General features: G+C 43.3%; 1 protein-coding gene across 1 annotated transcript in view; it reads right to left on the reverse strand.

Annotated features, from left to right (window-relative positions):
• LOC134444721 (vesicular glutamate transporter 2.1-like) overlaps positions 1 to 8,660 on the reverse strand; it is a 42,657-nt gene extending 33,997 nt beyond the window's left edge. Inside the window, exons 1-4 of the mRNA XM_063193943.1 lie at positions 8,503 to 8,660; positions 7,698 to 7,841; positions 4,352 to 4,607; positions 2,801 to 2,919 (exon numbers count right to left, since the gene is read on the reverse strand). Coding sequence (XP_063050013.1) covers positions 2,801 to 2,919; positions 4,352 to 4,607; positions 7,698 to 7,841; positions 8,503 to 8,660 — 677 coding nt within the window. The remainder of the gene's footprint in view (positions 1 to 2,800; positions 2,920 to 4,351; positions 4,608 to 7,697; positions 7,842 to 8,502) is intronic.
• Positions 8,661 to 20,000: the final 11,340 nt, after the last annotated feature.

A 20,000-nucleotide genomic window follows, 5' to 3' on the forward strand; every position in this document is an offset into this window, starting at 1 on the left:
TTGGCGCAGCTTTAGCAGCAGAGAAGCTATTCGGCTTGTGTTGATAATAATAAACTCCTGGACTATTTCCAAACTTCCAAATGCTTCGTTTCGTGAGTACAGACCATATTTGTGCTACTGCAGAAGTTTGGTGTCATGACATGTTATTTTTGTGGGGAAAGTTTGGAGACGGTGCCCAGTATCCATATGCGCTTGAGTCAAGCTAACCGGAATAAACATCGAATAACACGGCAACTCTGTTGATGTAAGCCTGCGGCAGAAAACACTTCGGGTGTAAAGGTGGATGGGTGTCACGGTTCAAATGGCATTAGGGTGATTCTACTCCGAACCATCGCTTTAAGGAGCGGAGTGGAAAGAGGAGTTGACAGAGGAAACAGCCACTACAAAGAGCCTGCTAAGCTACAGGCATCTCATCTTTGCAGCAGCTACCAAGACCGCTGCTATGACGAGTTGTTTTGCTCATGTGTTAGAGATATAATTCAATAAAAATATAATTTCATGTAGCCTATTTTTAATCCGTAGCCCCTTAATGCGCGCCGTACCTCCAGTGGCACGCTGTAATAGTAATTGAAATGTAACTACCATAGCACTACAATACTATGACACAACACAGGCTCTTTAGTAATGCACCACGACTTGGTTATTACCATACTGGTAACAACAGATTTATAAAGCCGTGTCTTGAGGGGTTAATGTAAGGAGGTAAGGATATTGTTGCGCTCTAGATGTTACGAAACATGACTATGTGCGTGGACCCAAAAGAAGTAAGGTATAAGGTCGGTGCAGGTTCGCACACTAAACAAGACACTGTAGAATGTATTCTATATGTATCGGCACTGTGGGATATAATTACTGAATTATTATCATCACAGTCATCACAGTCATATAGGTTTTATTACTCTAATCTTATTCTTATTCTTTTTATTATTATTATTATTATTATTATTATTATTATTATTATTATTATTATTATATAATCTATACATCGTCACATATTAAACTTGTTATAACAATATTTAGATTGTAATACTGAAGGTAGCCTTATATCTTTATACATTTTCAAGGCTTTGCTTTAATTGCATTTTAAAACAGCTGAGAGAGAGAGAGAGAGAGAGAGAGAGAGAGAGAGAGAGAGAGAGGTGTGTGTGTGTGTGTGTGTGTGTGTGTGTGTGTGTGTGTGTGTGTGTGTGTGTGTGTGTGTGTGTGTGTGTGTGTGTGTGTGTGTGTGTGAGGGGGCGGGTGAAAGGGAGAGAATGAATGAGATGAGGAGGTGTCGACAGCGGGTACCGCCAGCAGCAGACGGCACGTGCCTATTGTGTGCAGCTGAGCTCTCGCGCAGAAGGCCTTCCCTAATGAGTTTGGCGCGTGGAAACGGACGCGACTAGCAATTTATTTATTTCCCCGTTAGTTTTTGTCACGTCCATGTACGCACGAGACCCCATGAACCATCGGCCCCTCCCTGCCTCCCTCCCGCGGGCGCGTGCAGTGAAATCTCTAATCGGATTACGGAGCTCTCTCTCCAGCACGAGGGTTGATTCGGTTATATCTCCGTGTCAATCAAGACGGTAGTGCTCGAGACTCAATATCAAACTGCTCCATCATAAATAACCGAATAAAGACGCGGGAGACAAGCTGGAGTAATTACGGTAAAACTCAGCACATGTCAAAGGAAATGCGAGAACAAAATGATCGAAATTAATTATTTCTGTTGACCATCCCGCCTTATTTTATAAAAACGTGCAGCCTGTTTTAAAAAACGTTTCAGTTTAAATGAGGCCTAGCCTATAGGGATTCTATAGAGAAGGGAAAAAACATGTCCGGGAGATGTAACTCATGTGTGTGCTTAAAATGTAGGCCTATTTAAAATGTTTCAAAATTAGCTGGAATGAAAGAAGAAGAGTGCTGTACACTAAATAAGCATGTAGGTTATAAACAACCATTATTGTTAGGCTATTATTGTTATTATTATTATTAGCCTATTATTATTTTTCCTTTCCTATTTAATAAAGGGTAACGTGTTGTGAGGGAGTGATGTGTGTGGAGATGTGTGAGGGCTCGAGGGAGACGCCAGAAGGAGTGGTCGCCATGACGCCCCCAGCACGCACGGATTAGTCACGGACCCCCTCCGGGACCTCATTAACAGGTGGAAGAGGAGAGAGAGAGAGAGAGAGAGAGAGAGAGAGAGAGAGAGAGAGGTCTGCGAGTAGCCAACTCCCAGCAGTGAGCAAGGGCACGAGCCACCGCCCGTCTGCAAGGTGGTCAAAATGACACAGCTCGCGCCAGATCCGTTTAGGACGTCTGGACACTTCCCTTTCTAAAAAAAAAAAAAAGCCACGGGCGTCCTAATGTTATTATTATATAATTAATGAATATAGCTAAACAGATAGGCCTACTATTCTTGCTCCTTGCCTCTTTGAAAAACCTAAATGTAAAGATGTTTTATGGAACCTTCAGGACTAAAGAATGCAGTGTCAATCACTTAAAGGCTTTAGAAATAGACGTTCGATCAACATGAAATAGAGCGTTATAACAGAATAAACCAAATATATTATCCTTGCAAAATTTCGATTTTATTTCAACTAAAAAAAGAAGAAATGTTAAATGTATCATGACTGCAAATATTGGACACTCCATTCCAGTCACCTGCACGTGCATGGGGACGAATCCAAACCAGTGACAGGCACGTATAGCATGCATGATAATGAAACACACACACACACACACACACACACACACACACACACACACACACACACACACACACACACACACACACACACACACACACACACAGTCTTACCTGTTAGCAGCCAGTCGCGAGGATATGTACCCCCCGGGTATCTGCGTGACGATGTAGCCCCAGAAGAACGAGCCGTGAATCATGCCCACCGTCTCCGGGTCCCAATTAAACTTGGCCTTCTGCACACACACACACACACACACACACACACACACACACACACACACACACACACACACACAAGCCGTCGGTATATTCAGTTGTGGCTACACGGGGCAATTAATAGCCTAACACGTAGGCTGCAATTTCTTTTTTTTATATAGGCCTATAGAAAACGGATAGCCTAGGCTAGATAATAGAATCGAATAGGCCTACAGTAGATTTTTGTTTGCATTGCTAGTGTTTTATTTCAATATGATCTCTATGGACCAATGTGTTTATTTGTTGTTATTTATATAGATATAGAAAATGTCTATTATAATAATAGTTATTATAATTATAATGATAATAATAATAATACTAATTATTATTATTATTATTATTGGTAGTAGTAGTAGTAGTAGTAGCCTATTATTAATTTTGTGGGCTCTTTTATTAACACCACAAAATACTATTGGCTGAAAGGTGTTAAAACAGTAGGCTGGGCTACAATAATAGTATTAATCAGAGTAAGAGTTGGAATTATTACATATTACTATTATTATTACATAATTCATATTATTAGATTACAGACATTATTATTACTGCATCAACATCCAGTGATGTTTAACACACACACACACACACCCACACACACACACACACACACACACACACACACACACACACAAACACACACCCACACACACAGAGAGAGCTAGAGTTCCGCAATACAGCATCTGCCATGAAGCCACATGACCACAGTCAAGGTCAAACACACTCACACTGTCTGTGTGTGTGTGCGTCTGTCTGTCTGTCTGTCTGTGTGTCTGTGTGTGTGTGTGTGTGTGTGTGTGTGTGTGTGTGTGTGTGTGTGTGTGTGTGTGTGTGTGTGTTATATATGAGGGGTTTTGCTGCCTTTTCGTCATCAGAGATGCTCAACCACGAGTGTGTGTGTGTGCATGTGAGCATGATACAGGAGCGAGGGGCGGAGACATGAAGTGTGTGTGTGTGTGTGTGTGTATCAGGTTGTGTGGATGTTTATGTGATGCAGGAGAGAGAGGGGTGGAGACATGAGGTGTGTGTGTGTGTGTGTGTGTGTGTGCGCATGTGTGTGTGGGCCGCATCACTAAATAGAAGGAGGGAGGGAGACACGACTTGCGTTTATTCTAAGTCACAAACACACACTGTCTCACACACTCTCTCTCTCTCTCATACATACATTTAACACACACCACCCTCATGTCTTCCATTACCCCAAATACACACTCTTCTGCACTTCCATCTTTCTCTCTCTGCACACACACGCACACACTGTCTCTCTTTTTTCTCTCTTTTTGCACACCTCTCTCTCTCTCTCTCTCTCTCTCTCTCTCTCTCTCTCTCTCTCTGCACACACACACACACACACACACACACACACACACACACACACACACACACACACACACACCCTCTGTCTTGTCTCTCTACCTCCGTGACTATGATCTTCCCGTTGCGGTGTACGGTACTGTTGTTCACCATGCCGACTATGGCCACGCCCAGGTTACACCGGATCCCGAACGAGATGCAGAACCCGAGCCCGCTCATGATGGCGATGACGTAGCGCCGCGGGAGCCCGCAGCACGTGCAGTCGCACAGAGGCGGCTTCTTCACGCGCTGCTCGGCGGGGCGGCCGTCCTCCGTGAGCTCGATGTTGTCTCCCGTCTTCTGGCGCTTCTCGAGCACCCTGTGGCGTCACGCCGACACACACACACACACACACACACACACACACACACACACACACACACAGTACACATTTGATTAGTTTAGGCCTATTTGCGAGAATCATTAATTATTGAGAGAATAACACAGCGCCCCAAACAATGTTAAAGGGACACTGTGCAGGAAATTGTCAAAAAGTAGGCCTACTGCATCTATGCTACTCATTGAAACTGGGCTGCCTATTGCCAAATTTGATCTTTACATGAAAGTTTACTAAGTAATAAACACATATTTTCTAGTATGTTCCAAGTACAGTCATTTTTGCAGCTAAAAATGGAATGGAAATTCAAAATGGCGGACCATGGAGAAGATCCCACTTTTCATGTATGAAAAGTGTAATTTTTCCAGTCATAATGAATACTTAGAATTTGATGGTGGTGGTAAGTATTCATGAAAAAGGTAACATTAGTGAATGGGCAGCATGAATTCTGGAAATAAACAACTAAAAATCTCACACAGTGTCCCTTTAAAGAAGCAATAATGTGTCTTCTACATAAATACCAAAATTATGCTGCTCTTCATGGGTACAGGTGGCATTTCCTCCTCCATATGTGCAGACGGTCTATAACTACTGCTAGTGAACAATACCTAGCTAGCAGCTTTGCTTTCTTCTCATTTAAGCTAGTTACAGTCCTCTCACACACAGCCTATGCGCATGACCAATGTTATCATAGATGTGTACCGCCACCATGTATGTTTTGTAGACACTTTCTGTCAATGCATGAACTATTGGTTGATATTTCACGCATTTTTCAGCAAAGCACATGCCCCCACACACACACACACACACACACACACACACACACACACACACACACACACACACACACACACACACACACACACACTAGCGGTCCGTGCTGCTCGGTGGAGCGCGAGGTTGAGATTTGGGGAATCTCTCCAAGTTCATTAACTATTAATGCGCGTGAAACCGAAGCTGTGCGCGTGTCCAGGGTCAGACAGACTGCAAGCTGGGAAGACCCTGGTAATAATACCAGCACACACACACACACACACACACACACACACACACACACACACACACACACACACACACACACACACACACACACACACACACACACACACACAGAGGCACCTGCACGCAGTCATTCCAACATCATGCACCCCCTGTCTCACGCACTTTGAGCTAAAAACGGGACATTGTTAAAGGCATTTCAAGACACATGTTCCCATGACTGATTAAAATACGTGGTGTGAGCGCGTGTGTGTGCGTGCGGATCAGAGGGAAGGCCTGTACCGCATTGCAGCACTGGATCCACCGTCGCAGACGCTCGCACGCACTCGCACACGCACACACACACACACACTTCACAGACACCTTCGCTGTTATTTGCATTTTACTCACACACAATCATATGTGAAGATACACGAGCCTCCACATATGGGACTCCCAATCGTCAAATGATATAATTTTACAGCTTTTAGGAAAATATCAAATATTTTTGTAAGTCACTTATGGGGTATGACCTCCCAGTAAATATAGCCTATTTCAAAGAGATGAAAACATCCTACGCACTCTCATACATTTATTTAGAAGGAGATTGCATTACAAAAACGAAATTGATATCCCCATCCCCAGTCATGATATTCTTTCCCTCTTGGCCAGAAATGTATTCCACACATCTACTCTACTGCAGGGATCGAATACTTCTTCTACAAATGGCCCGAATTCATTTTCATTTGTTGCAGAAAAATATTCAGAATTTCCCACCAATATGTTCCTGTACTATTCGATCCGTCGATAAATCTCTTCAATATCTCCAGAAAAAAATATTAATTCATTACACCCCACGGTAAAAAAAATAAATGCATACTAAGGGTGTGAGCACGGCTTTCGAAATGATGTTGTTCTCCATGGATTGTTGCATTTGCATGAAGATGACAGAGCAAGAAGCGCAGAGACTGCGTTGTAAAATACACAAAAAAATACATCAAATACATCGAAAATAGTATTTTGCGGATTCTAAGTCGCTTTGGTTACAAAGCGTCAACCAAATGGTAATGTAATGTGATGTAAAGCAATGACAAATTGGTGCAAGACAATATCTATCGAATGAAACGTTAATACATCGAATCCGGAGACCAAATAGGCAAATGTGTTTTTTTCTGCTTTGTTTTTGTTATTATTTCACCGGCGCCATATCTGCAGTAGCCTATCTGTGTGAAATAGAGCGTTGCCATCTCGACAAGTCGGACCAGAGGAGCTAGATTGGAGATCTGAGATGTGACTACACATCGACCAGCGCTCACAGGTAAATAAATTATACGGAAGAGAAGAGATGCTCTCGCGCACAATGACAGCAGACACAGTTTCCGCGTCAATTATCCCTTTCCTTCTTTCCTTCCCTTGTCTTAAAGAATTCCACCTCTCCCCCTCCCTCCCTCCCTCCCCTCTCTCTCTCCCCCCCCATCTCTCTCGCTCTCTCTCTCTCCATCTCCCTCTCCCTCCCTCCATCTCCATCTCTCTCTCTCTCTCTCTCTCTCTCTCTCTCTCTCTCTCTCTCTCTCTCTCTCTCTCCAGAGGATGCTTGCATCCGTCTATTGCTAGGCAATGGCTGGGTGAGCTCTCTGCTCTTTCTCTCCACAAAACCCTCATATGATCCACCAAAGAAAGAATGAAATCAACTCGTGCACACTTCGCTTCGTCTCGTGCATCCCTTCCTCAGTTTTAAGAATGGCAGTACCCCCCCCCCCCCCCCCCCCCCAACCACACACACACGACACACACACACACACACACACTGCTGAACGGGGGCCTAGCGCGAGAGAAAGCCTGTGTTCCACCCTCGAGGACAAGTCACCTTCACGCCCCGACTAAATAAATTAATTACACATTAATGTCTCATTCGAGATGTTTAAAGATAATATTCAATATAATATTTGACATAACACCTGAGCTGCAGCAAACCACAGCTCAGTAAATATGCCGCACGGTTGTTTTGAACGTATTGTGCAGTGCAGATGTGTACATATGTTGTAAGTCATTGTGTGCTCTTCCATGACCAAAGAAGATGTTTAACGGACATACCTGTACATGTGCCCCAACGTCTTCCCCGCGAGCTGTTTCAGACCCTCTTTACTGGGGGTGAACCCCCCTCCACGCGCTTCTTCTGGTGGCGCGGGCTCCATGATGTTCCCGAATGAGAATCCTTCCGTTCCCGGTGCGTAATTCCTTCCGTAGGTATCCGTTAAAGTGCCGTCATGTTAGTTACGGTGCCAGACTACCGAACATTCCAGAGGGGGAAAAAAAACAGGAAACGCGTTTTTCTTTCCCTACTACAGAGGGACGCAGCAGCTCGAGGGTGTATGTCGTTTGGAAGCGGGCAGCTGTCGGCGCGTGTGAGAAAACGCCTACATGTGAGAGTCAGCAGCGAATGGAGAGGCGGATGGGGAGCAAAACACACACTCTGCCGCTCTAGTCACAAACACACACACACTCGCCGCTTCCCACCGCTGAAGACCAGCATGCACACGCAGTGCCATACCGTAGTTCGTGACTAACAGCCTAAAACGCTCCTTACTTTGAAGAAACTAAATCCTGGGACAATCGTGGCTAAATAAAGGACAAATGAAAAAAAGGGGAAAAAATCAGCGGCCAGGATAAAATATAAAATTATTTTACCAGCTGAAAAGAAAGGATGGCTGCCTTCTTTTGAGCGTGGACTATTAGGACTATTTAGAGTATATCCTGCTGATTCATTTCAGCAGTTACACTTTTGCCTCTTTCTCCCACGCGCTGCTGTTCGGGACTTTGTCGCCTGTCGCCCGCGCCACTTTTCCAGCACCAAGGTCAGTGCGCGACACCCCCTCTCCCCCGCGTGCGTCTGACTGACCCAGTGGAGCGCGGCGAACCGGAGCTGTTCACGCGGGCACCACCACCAGCTCTGCTGTCCGGTCCGCCAGCCGTGATGGACCGGGACGCGGGTGGGGAGGAGTTTAACGGGGAGCGCGCGAGGATGAGACGCTGGTGCGCATCTTTACGCAGAGCCATGGCGGGTACAGGCAGACAGTGACGCACGAAACGACACGACACGACACAGTGCAGGTGATTGCGTATGAAACTTGCTCAAAGAGGGACAATACAACACACAACTTTTAGCGCGTGTGTACGTGTGCCTGCGTGGGTGTGGCTCCCCGTCTCGCGGGGCAACCTGGCAGGGGCGGTGCCATGGAAACCGCACGAGGTGGAGTTCCCTCCAAGATGCTGCCTGATGCTCTAAACGTGACAAGATGAATTATTTAGTGTTCTGCCTTCCCCCTCTCCCCCATCCCCATCCTCTTCCTTCCTCCTCTCCCCCTTACTCCCATCCCCATCCTACTGCTAACACACACACACACACACACACACGCACTCTCTCTCTCTCTCTCTCACACACACACACACACACACACACACACACACACACACACACACACACACACACACACACACACTTATCCCCACCCCCATCATATTGCTAAAACACACACGGAAACGGTGCTTCCCCACACTTAAGTATCCTACACGGGATCAGATACAACAATACTATTATTCTCGAGACTAGCCGTGTCAATACGAGGTATTTGGATAGTTAATAGTTGTGGAAGAACGTGAGTATAAGAATGGCTGGCACGTGTTGCTGCTGTCGCGCGCTGCATGGATGGATGGATGGATGGATGGATGGTTGGGTGTGGGGCGCGAGGCACCAACAAAAGGAACGCCCCAGAGACTCGCGCACAGCCCAGCCCCACGGCGAGGAGAGCGCGTGGTGGACAGCGACACCTGGCGGAGAGTGTGTGTTAGCACAGCTAGAGAGAGAGAGCGTTTCTACGGTAGACTGTGTTAGCACATGATGTGTGCATTCCAATAGGCAACCTTTGCTTCCTCCACTCGTGCTTGTGGCCTCGTACCAGGAAGTAATATGTCATGATGACATCACTGACAACAGCATTATATTTCAATATCTTGCAAAAGCTCAATTGTAAAGTATTTTCCTCATTTGCAATTGGGATGGTGAACGAAAAACAGTCACCCAAAAGTTGTTGTGGCGAGGCTGACAGCTGGGAAATTGTTTCTTTCTCCACGGAGGAGGGGCCGGGAGGCGGGGCGAGGCCACAAGCAAAAGTGGAGGAAGCAAGGTTGAATATTGGAACGCACACCTAGAGAGCGCTTATAGGCCTAGTAGCTCTCCTCTTGTGTTCCGGTCGCCACCGACCTGTTATGGTTTTGAAATGTATAAAACAACATCAAGACTTTTGGCTGTGTTAGAACCATCTAGTTGAACATACAAAGCGGATTCCAAAAAAGTTGGGACACTTGGTATTTTGTGAATAAAATCAAAATGCTGGCATTTTCAAAACATTCAATCCATGCATAAGATGCACAATGGCACAAGGTCAACATAGGAACAGTTAAAATGAGGCAAAAGCATTGTTTTGAGGGAAATATGTATTCATTTAAAATTCGACCCATGCAACAAATCTCAAAAAAGTTGGGACAGGGCCAAAAAATGTTGTAATAGTTGAATAATTCTAAAAATAACACAAGGAGGAATATTTTGAAAGGAACTATATTGACAGCCAACATGAATGCACAAATAAAATACCATCACAGAGAGGCTGTGGCACTCAGATGCGAAGATTTTGAGGGACTAATTACTGATCTATTACACAGAAAGATTGAATTCTCAAAATTGCAGGCATATAAGGCCTATTTCTGTAATTTAGAGTTCTGTGAAATCATTGCACAAGTTATGACATCATGACATACCCATCGTCAATAAGCAAACTATGACACTCCAACAATGACAGCTGTTGAAAAAATGACCATAAACACAACACTTGATCAAGGCACATGATGCAGACATTAAACAGTGCTGGAAGTGGCAAAGCTCATTCTAGATGGACCTAGGAGACATGTGAAACTGTCCTCTGATTACAAAATGGAAAATATTTCATTCTTTTTTAAAATCATGGAGTCATGCACCCTCCAGGTTATGAAGAAAATGAATACTTCAGCTTGATTTAGTGGTCAGTCTGAAAGACTGCATATATGATGGTAAAGGGGTGCAGAGATGCCTTGGTTATGGTCTTTTTACTCATGTAGAGCATTAAAATGAATGTTGAATGATACATACAGACTTTAAACAGCAAACATAGCTACCAAGGCATTATATTTTGGAGCACCGCCTTTAGATATTGCCCCATAATGGTGGCAAATTTCAATCTCTACTATGTTCCAACAGTGTGGTTCCATCATAGGAGTAAACAGGTCACAAAATTGTTTTCTTGCAGTCAGGATATGCCACATATTAAGCATAACAAAAAGGTAAACAAGTTGAAGAACACACCTATCAGTTGAGCTGCTGAAATCATGTCTCGCATATCAAAATATCTAATTTTTGAATAAAATTATGCCAACAGTCAAAGTATTTAACTGTTCAGTCTCATCCCCTGTGTTGTGTTTAGTCTTATCCAATATGAAAAGCATTTTATTGGCCCTGTCCCAACTTTTTTGGGATTTGTTGCAAGGGTGAAATTTTAAATGATCACATAATTACCTCAAAACAATAATCTGCTCGACTTTAACAACTGATATGTTGTCTGTACATAAGGCTCTACCTTATTAACTTATTAGATGTTTTGAAAATGCCAGCATTTTCATTTTATTCACATAATACAAAGTGTCCCAACTTTTTTGGAATCCGCTTTGTATTTCTAAAGTAAACATGTAGTTGTAGATATGTTGATGAAGGAAAATAACTGAAACCTGTCGTTTTACTGTGGCAAGTGTTATGGCCCAAGTGGACCAGCCAGTTGGCCAATCTTCATCAATTGCACATTTCACCAGTAAAGTGAAGTTTGAGGGTTCAATTAGCAGGGTAAGAGCACAGTTCTAAAATTTAAGTTCAAAATACAGTTCAACATTTTGCAATGCACACAATATTATGGGTGACATATCAGAGTTCAAAAAGGAGAATTTCTTGGTGCGTGTGTAACTGTTGCATTCTGAGACAGCATGTACTTGTGATTTATGAAGAGCCACGGTATCCAAGGTAATGTCAGCATAGGTCTACCTCCAATAATGATGAACCACATCCGACAGGATAAACTGTGGATACAAGAGGAAGCTGTCTGAATACTCTGAAAAGGATGTTTGTGTGTTACTCCCCCCCCCCATAAAACCACAGCTGTCCAAATCACAATAGAGTCAACCCTAAAGCGACGAGCAGTCATTTATGATATGATACATATTTTTGTGCACCATTTCTTTATTTTTCATCAGACAAACTTTTCCTTCCAGGAGTTTGTCAGTACACATGCTGTGCATGTTGTGAATTAATTTTGTGAGGTTTAGGACAATCTATATGGAAAATATAATAAAAACATTTGTGGAGTCATTTGACCCTGAGAGGATCGATGAGATGCTCAATATTATAAGTTCCATTTCTGTTGTAATTTTCCATCTCTAGGAATAATAGTTTGTGGCTTGGTGCAGGCCATGGTCAGCAGACCTAAAATGTTCATGATATACATTTTTAGGCCTGTAATGTTAATGTTAATGAAAACTATCCTGTTGCCTGTCATTTTAATGATCTGTCACACCCTCTTTCTTCCCTTAGATTTCAAGGTATAGAGCAAGTAACTCTACACAGAGGAGGTGACATCGACAGGAAATTATGCCAAAGAGAACTTTTCTGGACTTTAAATGCATTGAAACCATCAGGTCTAAACGAGGATTTTGACATGAGTGTGTTCATATAACTAAGCAATATGGATTTAATTCTGAACTGTTTATGCTCTGATTTATGATGGTTAACGCCTAATGGTTAATGTCTGCAAAGCATGGATTTGTATTTGTTTTCTCTAATTGTGTGTCATGTTTGTCTTTCTCTACATTTCCCGGAATGCTTCACTGACTCAGAGTGCTGCACCACAGGTGCCAATAATGATTTATATTAAAGGGTTTATGAAATGAAAACAAAGTAAAGGAATTTGACCATTTCCAAGACAGATTCTGAAAGTTCTAAGCCTTGTGAATAAAATGGGATATTGTCTGGGTGATATTTTGTCCTAAAAGTCATATTAACCCCACTCCTGGTAAATGTCTGAGCAGTCATGGGTGAGCAGTGGGCAGTCATGGGTGAGTGGTTAGGGCGTCAGACTTGCATCCCAGAGGTTGCTGGTTCGACTCCCGACCCGCCAGGTTGGTGGGGGGAGTAATCAACCAGTGCTCTCCCCCATCCTCCTCCATGACTGAGGTACCCTGAGCATGGTACCGTCCCACCGCACTGCTCCCCATGGGGCGCCACTGAGGGCTGCCCCCTTGCACGGGTGAGGCATAAATGCAATTTCGTTGTGTGCAGTGTTCACTTGTGTGCTGTGGAGTGCTGTGTCACAATGACAATGGGAGTTGGAGTTTCCCAATGGGCTTTCTTTCATTTTAAAACGTTCCCAAAAAGTGTTTTTTTCGTGACATGAAAATTTTATGCAAATGATATGCGTGACATAGAAGGGGTGAGTTCACCTCATTCCACCTTGTTCAGATCAATGGCGGCTAGTACCAAAACAAAGCGCAGTGTCAAGCAGTGTGTTGCTGGAGGGCCGAACGGTGCCAGCTGCAAAAATGGCTACTTGACAGAAGGAATATCTTTGAACAAGTTCCCTTCTGTGAAGAATGATGGAACTGTGGCCGACAAGGAGAAGGCTAAAACAAGGGCTCTGTGGATCCAATTCGTGGTTTTGAAGCAAGCTCATGGTCACTGTTGTGCTCGGCACATTTCCACCCCTTGTGCTTCACCACAAATGTGGAGGTCGTGGGCATGGTTAGACTGAAGAGAATGCTATTGCCTCAAGCAGTTCCAACAATTGACATCGCCGGCGTGCAGACTGAAACTGCCCCTGTAACTGCTCGGGCACGAAGACAGGTGAGTGCACTGCTTTGCTTTAGGCTACTCGTTTTACCTTGTCCATCTGCTTTGTATGTTGTTTTCAGGAAAGGGTAATGCACATTACATGCCAAACCGATGCGAATGCTCTCGGAATATGCACTTTTTGTTGATTGCCATTCAACTGGTCAATAAATTGGTTTTGGGAGGATATCCGCGCATCAGCATGGTGCTCTCGGTCGAGGACAGCCAACTCACAGACTGGGCTACTGCTTAGCGAATAAACGGAGATGCACATAGTGTAGGCCTACTTTGAAGCGTTGATTGTTTTTAGTATTGTGGTGCACGTGTGGCTGACGTTTGGACACACCTCGTCCTCAGAGTCAGGCTGAGGGACACGCGACGCCTGTGACTTTGAGCACAAAAAATAATAATAATGATAAACGCTAAAAATATGCTGAGGACTCAGGCTATATAGGGTGTTTTTCCAACAGCCTAATACCTCCGTTTTTTCTCTAGTTGATGATATTTTTGCATGTAGCCTACATGCATTTCAATCACACTATATCGCGCAATTGAATCAAAATGCCCCCCATTTGTCAACAAATACACACGCCATGTCATCTTTGGGTCATGGCAAAGCGCCCTTAGCAACCATAACCATAAACATAAGAACTGTCAGGCTATGTCAACAATCGTCACTTCGCCTGTCAGACATGTCACTTTCTGCAGATGTATCAGTGCCTCTGAAATAGATTTGTGCTGCTGTTTTTTTCTCATGAGGTTGGATGTGTGGTTTTTCGACACGCTGATGTTTGTATCAGAATTTTGGTTCCTTTATAAGATGTGGGTCCATCAAATGTGTGTTGTTTTCTCAGATCGTCATACTAGCAAACCAGGGACTCTCCTCTTTGATGCACAGCCCAGCTCATTAGTCAAACCAAATTTCACAGAATTCACACTTTGAGTTGCCATTTTCACAAGTTCCTCCAGGATGATTGGGTTCAAAGTATCATCGATGCAATCAGAAAAAACAAGGTTTTAATGGGAATGACCGTTTATTTTCGTTTCATAAACCCTTTAACCACAAGCACTGTTTGTATGCACTCTGCCTGATGAAGGTCTAAGGACAGAAAGCTTGCAAGTCAAGTAAAGCTCATTTACACAAAAAATAGACCTGAAGTGTGCGGATTGTCTTCTTTTTGTACAGAAATTTCTACTGAATCCTGCACCTTCTAAACAGATGAGCGGTGGCCTATCACAACTTAGGCCTGTAATGTTAAACATAAAATATTTTATAAAAAAATTAGGGTTCTACCTGAGACATCTTTTCAATACCCTGTATAAGGCAAAGAAAAGGGTTCAGAGAAATGTTGGTTATATGTTTGTGACATGGTTTTGTCTATGTAAATTACCTAATTATCTATACCTAATTAGCTATATAGTGTTATGTGCATGTTAGTTTGACTACCCTTCAGCAAAACAATAAAATGTAAAAATGCATTTTTTTTGCTTCAGATGAGGGACAAGTATCTAAAAGATTTAAATACATTTGAATGACGCCTCAAAAATAATTCATATACCTGTAGTGCTTTTTCAGACATAATTTCATTGGGGTCATATAAATGACCCCGCTCGGTCAGATTAGTCGCAAAAACAGCCTGGTCACTTGAGGGTTAAATGTGCACCTGTACTCTCCTGTTTCGGTAACTCTTCACAATAACCTTCCGCAAAAATGGTTAACTAATGGTTAGCTAATGGTTTGTTGTGCATCTATAATACTATTATAATCATTGATATATCGTTAGTAAATCAATTGTAAAACTTTAACTAAACATTTACTGTTGGCAATAACATTAAGGGCTGCACAATTATGGAAAAAATTATAATCACGATTATTTAGATCAAAATCATGATCACGATTATTAATCATGATTATGCAGCAGAGCTTATGCCCCCCACCATCCCATTTCCAGGGCGACATAATAATACCTTACCATTAGTTAACATTAGTTAACATTAGTTAACCATTTCGCAGAAGGTTATTGTGAAGTGTTACCCCTGTTTCCACCAGAACGGTCCATCGAGAGGTCCACATGGGTCAGTACACACGGCCGGGCCAGTCACCCACACATCCATTTCAGACAGCTTCCTCTATACCAGTGATTCCCAACCTATGGGCCGGGGCCCACTGGTGGACCGTGAAGGTATTCCAAGTGGGCCTTGAAATCATTTTCCAAAAATAATAATCATATTTTGGTGTGTGTTGTTGTTGATTTATTTGAGTTTTATTCTTAATTGGGTCAGAGGTGGGCCCCGAACATTTTGGACATTTTCGAGTGGGCCCCAAGTTGAAAAAGGTTGAGAACCCCTGCTCTATGTAAATTACGTAATTATCTAGTGTTATGTGCATGCAAGTTTGACTACCCTTCAGCAAAACAATAACATCTACAAATTCTGCTTCAGATGAGGGACAAGTACGTATGTCAAAGATGTAAATACATTTGAATGACGCCTCAAAAATAATTCATATACCTGTAGTGCTTTTTCAGACATAATTTCATTGGGGTCATATATGACCCCGCTGGGTCAGATTAGTTGCAAAAACAGCCCGGTAGCTTGAGGGTTAAATGTCCACCTGTACTCTCCTGTTCAGAGGTGAATCTTGCCATCAGGCAAGGCAGGCAGCTGCTTGGGGCCCCCAAACCCCTAGATAGTAAATAACAGCCCATTTTTTACCACGATTTTGGTTCAAAATTCTTTTGCATTTTTGCTTGGGGCCCCACCTGACCCTAGAATCGCCTCTGCTCCTGTTTCCACTAGAACGGTCCATTGAGAGTTCCACAAGGGTCAGTACACACGGCTGGTCACCCAAACATCCCTTTCATACAGCTGCTCTATACGCATGTTATGCCTTTCACTGTAAAGAAAGTGGCACACACACTTTGGCACACAGAGGACTTGACAACACATTCATTTCATTTCTCAATTATTTATTGATATACTGACTGTACATCAACATAAGCATTGCTATTCTCTTAAATAAAAAAATGACATGTTTCAACAACAACAAAAAATATCATCACAGATGCAACGTTCCAACATAAATGATCATCATAAATGCACACTGTAAAACACTGCAGCCAGCTGAACATAAAAACGTTAGTTGACTTAAGTTTTTAGGATGACTCAACTTGAGAACAGTGTTGCCAGATTGGGCGGGTGCCCACCCAATTGGGCTACTTGGGATGAGCGTCTGCGGTTTTTTTCAGCCATTTTGGGCCCATAGAAGTCAATGTAAATTGTTGAATTTGGGCGGAAATTAGTGCATTTTGGCGGTTTTTGAGAAGCTTTTGGGCGGGACTTGGCCAGACACATCTGTCAACACTGCTTGAGAATGCCTCAAGTTCAGTTAACTTACAAACTTAAGGCAGCAGGACAACTTATCTGTTTATGTTCAACTGACTTGAAATGTGTTTCAGTGCATGAGGCGATCCAGCAGAGGAAGAACTCCTCGTCATCTTCATCTTCATCTTCAAGACCAGGCACCGCCCCCTTACACCCCACAAAAACATAACCCCGCCCCCTTAAACCCTTAAATTATAACTCCACGCCCCCTTAAACCGCGTTCGTGATGGTGCATTTTTGCTTTTGCCGCACAAGCACACTTTGCATCTCAATGCATTCTGGTTACAATCACGAACGTGGCCCTTAATGCATAACTCCGCCCCCGAAACCCCTTAAGACACCCCCCCCCTTCCAAATGCAACATCACTTCGCTTCCGCCCCCCCTTCAACCCCCCCCCCCCCCCCCCCCCCCCCCCCCCCCCCCCCCCCCCCCCCCCCCCCAGCTTTACTAAGAGGAGTCTTCGCAGTTGCACTTACATTTGGCACATGGAAATAAATGCTTACAGTTACAATACACACACACACACACACACACACACACACACACACACACACACACACATGCACCCGCACACGCACACACACACACACGCACACACACACACACACACGCACACATATGTCCGCAGGCATATCTCTGCTTGCCGCTAAGCAGCTCAGTAAGCGCTTGTGTCCTCCAGACCTCCAGAGGGCCTCAGCTACAGTGGAGGCAGAACATCCAACACACTACACACACCACCAACACACTACACAAACAACCGGCACGCCCACAACGGGCCTTTTTCACTTGACATCTGCATTTAAAGCAGTTACAGCACAAGTTGGTGCCATAGAGACAAACGTTATAAACACATGCCACCGTTTACTTCCTGAAACCGGTAATCGTAAATAGGCCGACCTGTTTTGCTTCAAAATGGAACTTGTTTGATGTAACCACAACATCAACAACAAAAAACTAATCTGCAAATTACTAACTCCTAGCTTGGGGCGGTTGTCAGCTGTGACTGTCACTGTACAGAAGAAAAAAAAAGCAATACACAAGTTGCATTCATGGGATATGCATGCTAGGCTAGGCAGCTAAGAATGCATGCAAGTAAAAGGCAAGCTAAGGCAAACTAGCAATAAGGTAGACACAGTATACTAGCAATGGGCAGGCATACAGTAACATAGATAAGGACACTAGACACCGCGTTGACCACTCGCATGTATTGGATTGCCACCTTCTTGAAACAGGCCGTAATACACACATTACCCTGTAGGTGGCGGTAGCATCTATGAGACATATCATCAGTATACTGTACCAAGATGGCGGCTCCCGGAGTTGGGCCACATCAAAAGGTTACCCACGGCATCTAGTGTTCATATCTATAGCTAAGTTAGAGTTAGCGATGGGCAGGCTAGCTAAAGTAGACAAGCTAAAGCGATGGGCAGGCTAGCTAAAGTAGACAAGCTAAAGCGATGGGCAGGCTAGCTAAAGTAGACAAGCTAAAGCGATGGGCAGGCTAGCTTAAGTAGACAAGCGGTTTCAGAGAACACTTTGTCCCACACTATAGACTACACAGACTTCTACATCTGCCATCGTCATCACACACTCTATACAGAATTCTCCCTTTGGTAGCCTACTGCCTACAGAGGACACACGTGCTGGATCTCAAATGGTGCACTTGTGCACTTCAGTGTTCATGTGTCAGTGTGTATGGCGTATTAGTTACTAGTGGTGCGGATCGGCCCTGCCTTCACGATCCGATTCGATCACGATTCGGGAGGTAGCGATTCGGTTTGATTCGATTCTATGCGATCCGATCCGATCCGATTCAATTCTACAATGCATTGCAATGCATTACATTTCTACTGAAAGCAAAGCAAATGTTTACTCAGTCATGATGAGGCAATACAAGTAGTCAGATACTGAGCAACAATTTATTGGCTGTTTTCTGTATCAGTCTGTATCAGTCTTGCAATGTTTAGAAGTGCTTTTATTTAATTTAACATTCATTTGCTCCCGAAATATCCATGGAAGTAATTGAAACTTAAACAAATTGCAGGATCGATTCTGGAACTTGCCGGATCGATTCTGGATCGTCCATGCCCCATATTGGATTGCATCGCCGAATCGATCATTGTTGACACCACTATTACCACACAAGCGCACCACTTGAGACACAGCAATGTAGTCTACAGCCTAGATAGACATGGGCAGTAATAAGTCAGAAATAGCCTTCCTCTACATGGGGCACATCAGCAGGAAGCTACAGCCTGTGTACGAAATTCCGAATTGAATGAATTTGAATTCAAAGTATGCCATAATACGAACACTAGGTGGTGTCATTACCTTGGATTTCTTTGAATTTAAACTACACCACCCATTGAGTGAGAGTACGTAGAACGCCACCACCTAGTGTTCATATTATGGCATTATTTTGAATTCAAATTCACTCAATTCAGAATTTCATAAAAGTCTGCTACCTCAATGGGGGCTGATTTAGGCACTAGGGTCGTTTAGACAAGAGTAACTTCGGTAACACTATAAAAAAGATATGCATAAAAAGCATTATAAAGATTAATGATGAATTAAACATTAACAATGCTTTAATTAATAACTAATTAGTATTAATGCTTTATATACCATCTACAAATATGTTCAAGATACCAGAGTATTTTCATTTTCATTTCCAAACAATTTGCAAATGTGTGCTATGTATAAAATGTTATTCATAACATTTGCCACTCGTTTACTACAATGTGTTAATGTGTTGTTCATCATTAGTTTAATGTTTACCAAGTCTTTATAATGCTTTTTATGCTTCCCTTATTGTAAAGTGATACCGAGTGACATCTTAGGGCCTTCGGGCAGTGTCAAGGCCACACAGTAAAGGCAAAGACAGAAAAAAAACAGAGAAGGACTTTCTCTATTCCTCACCTCCAATGTCAGAGTGATATACAGTAAAGGGCTTGACTATGAGTGCGATTACATGCAGTTCAGTATCCCGAATATGATCAGGATATTAACCCCTTAGTGCAGCACTATGGCTCTCTGTAATGTCATAGCAATGTTG

This window comes from Engraulis encrasicolus, unplaced genomic scaffold, assembly GCF_034702125.1.
Source record: "Engraulis encrasicolus isolate BLACKSEA-1 unplaced genomic scaffold, IST_EnEncr_1.0 scaffold_68_np1212, whole genome shotgun sequence".
NCBI classification, from domain to species: domain Eukaryota; kingdom Metazoa; phylum Chordata; class Actinopteri; order Clupeiformes; family Engraulidae; genus Engraulis; species Engraulis encrasicolus.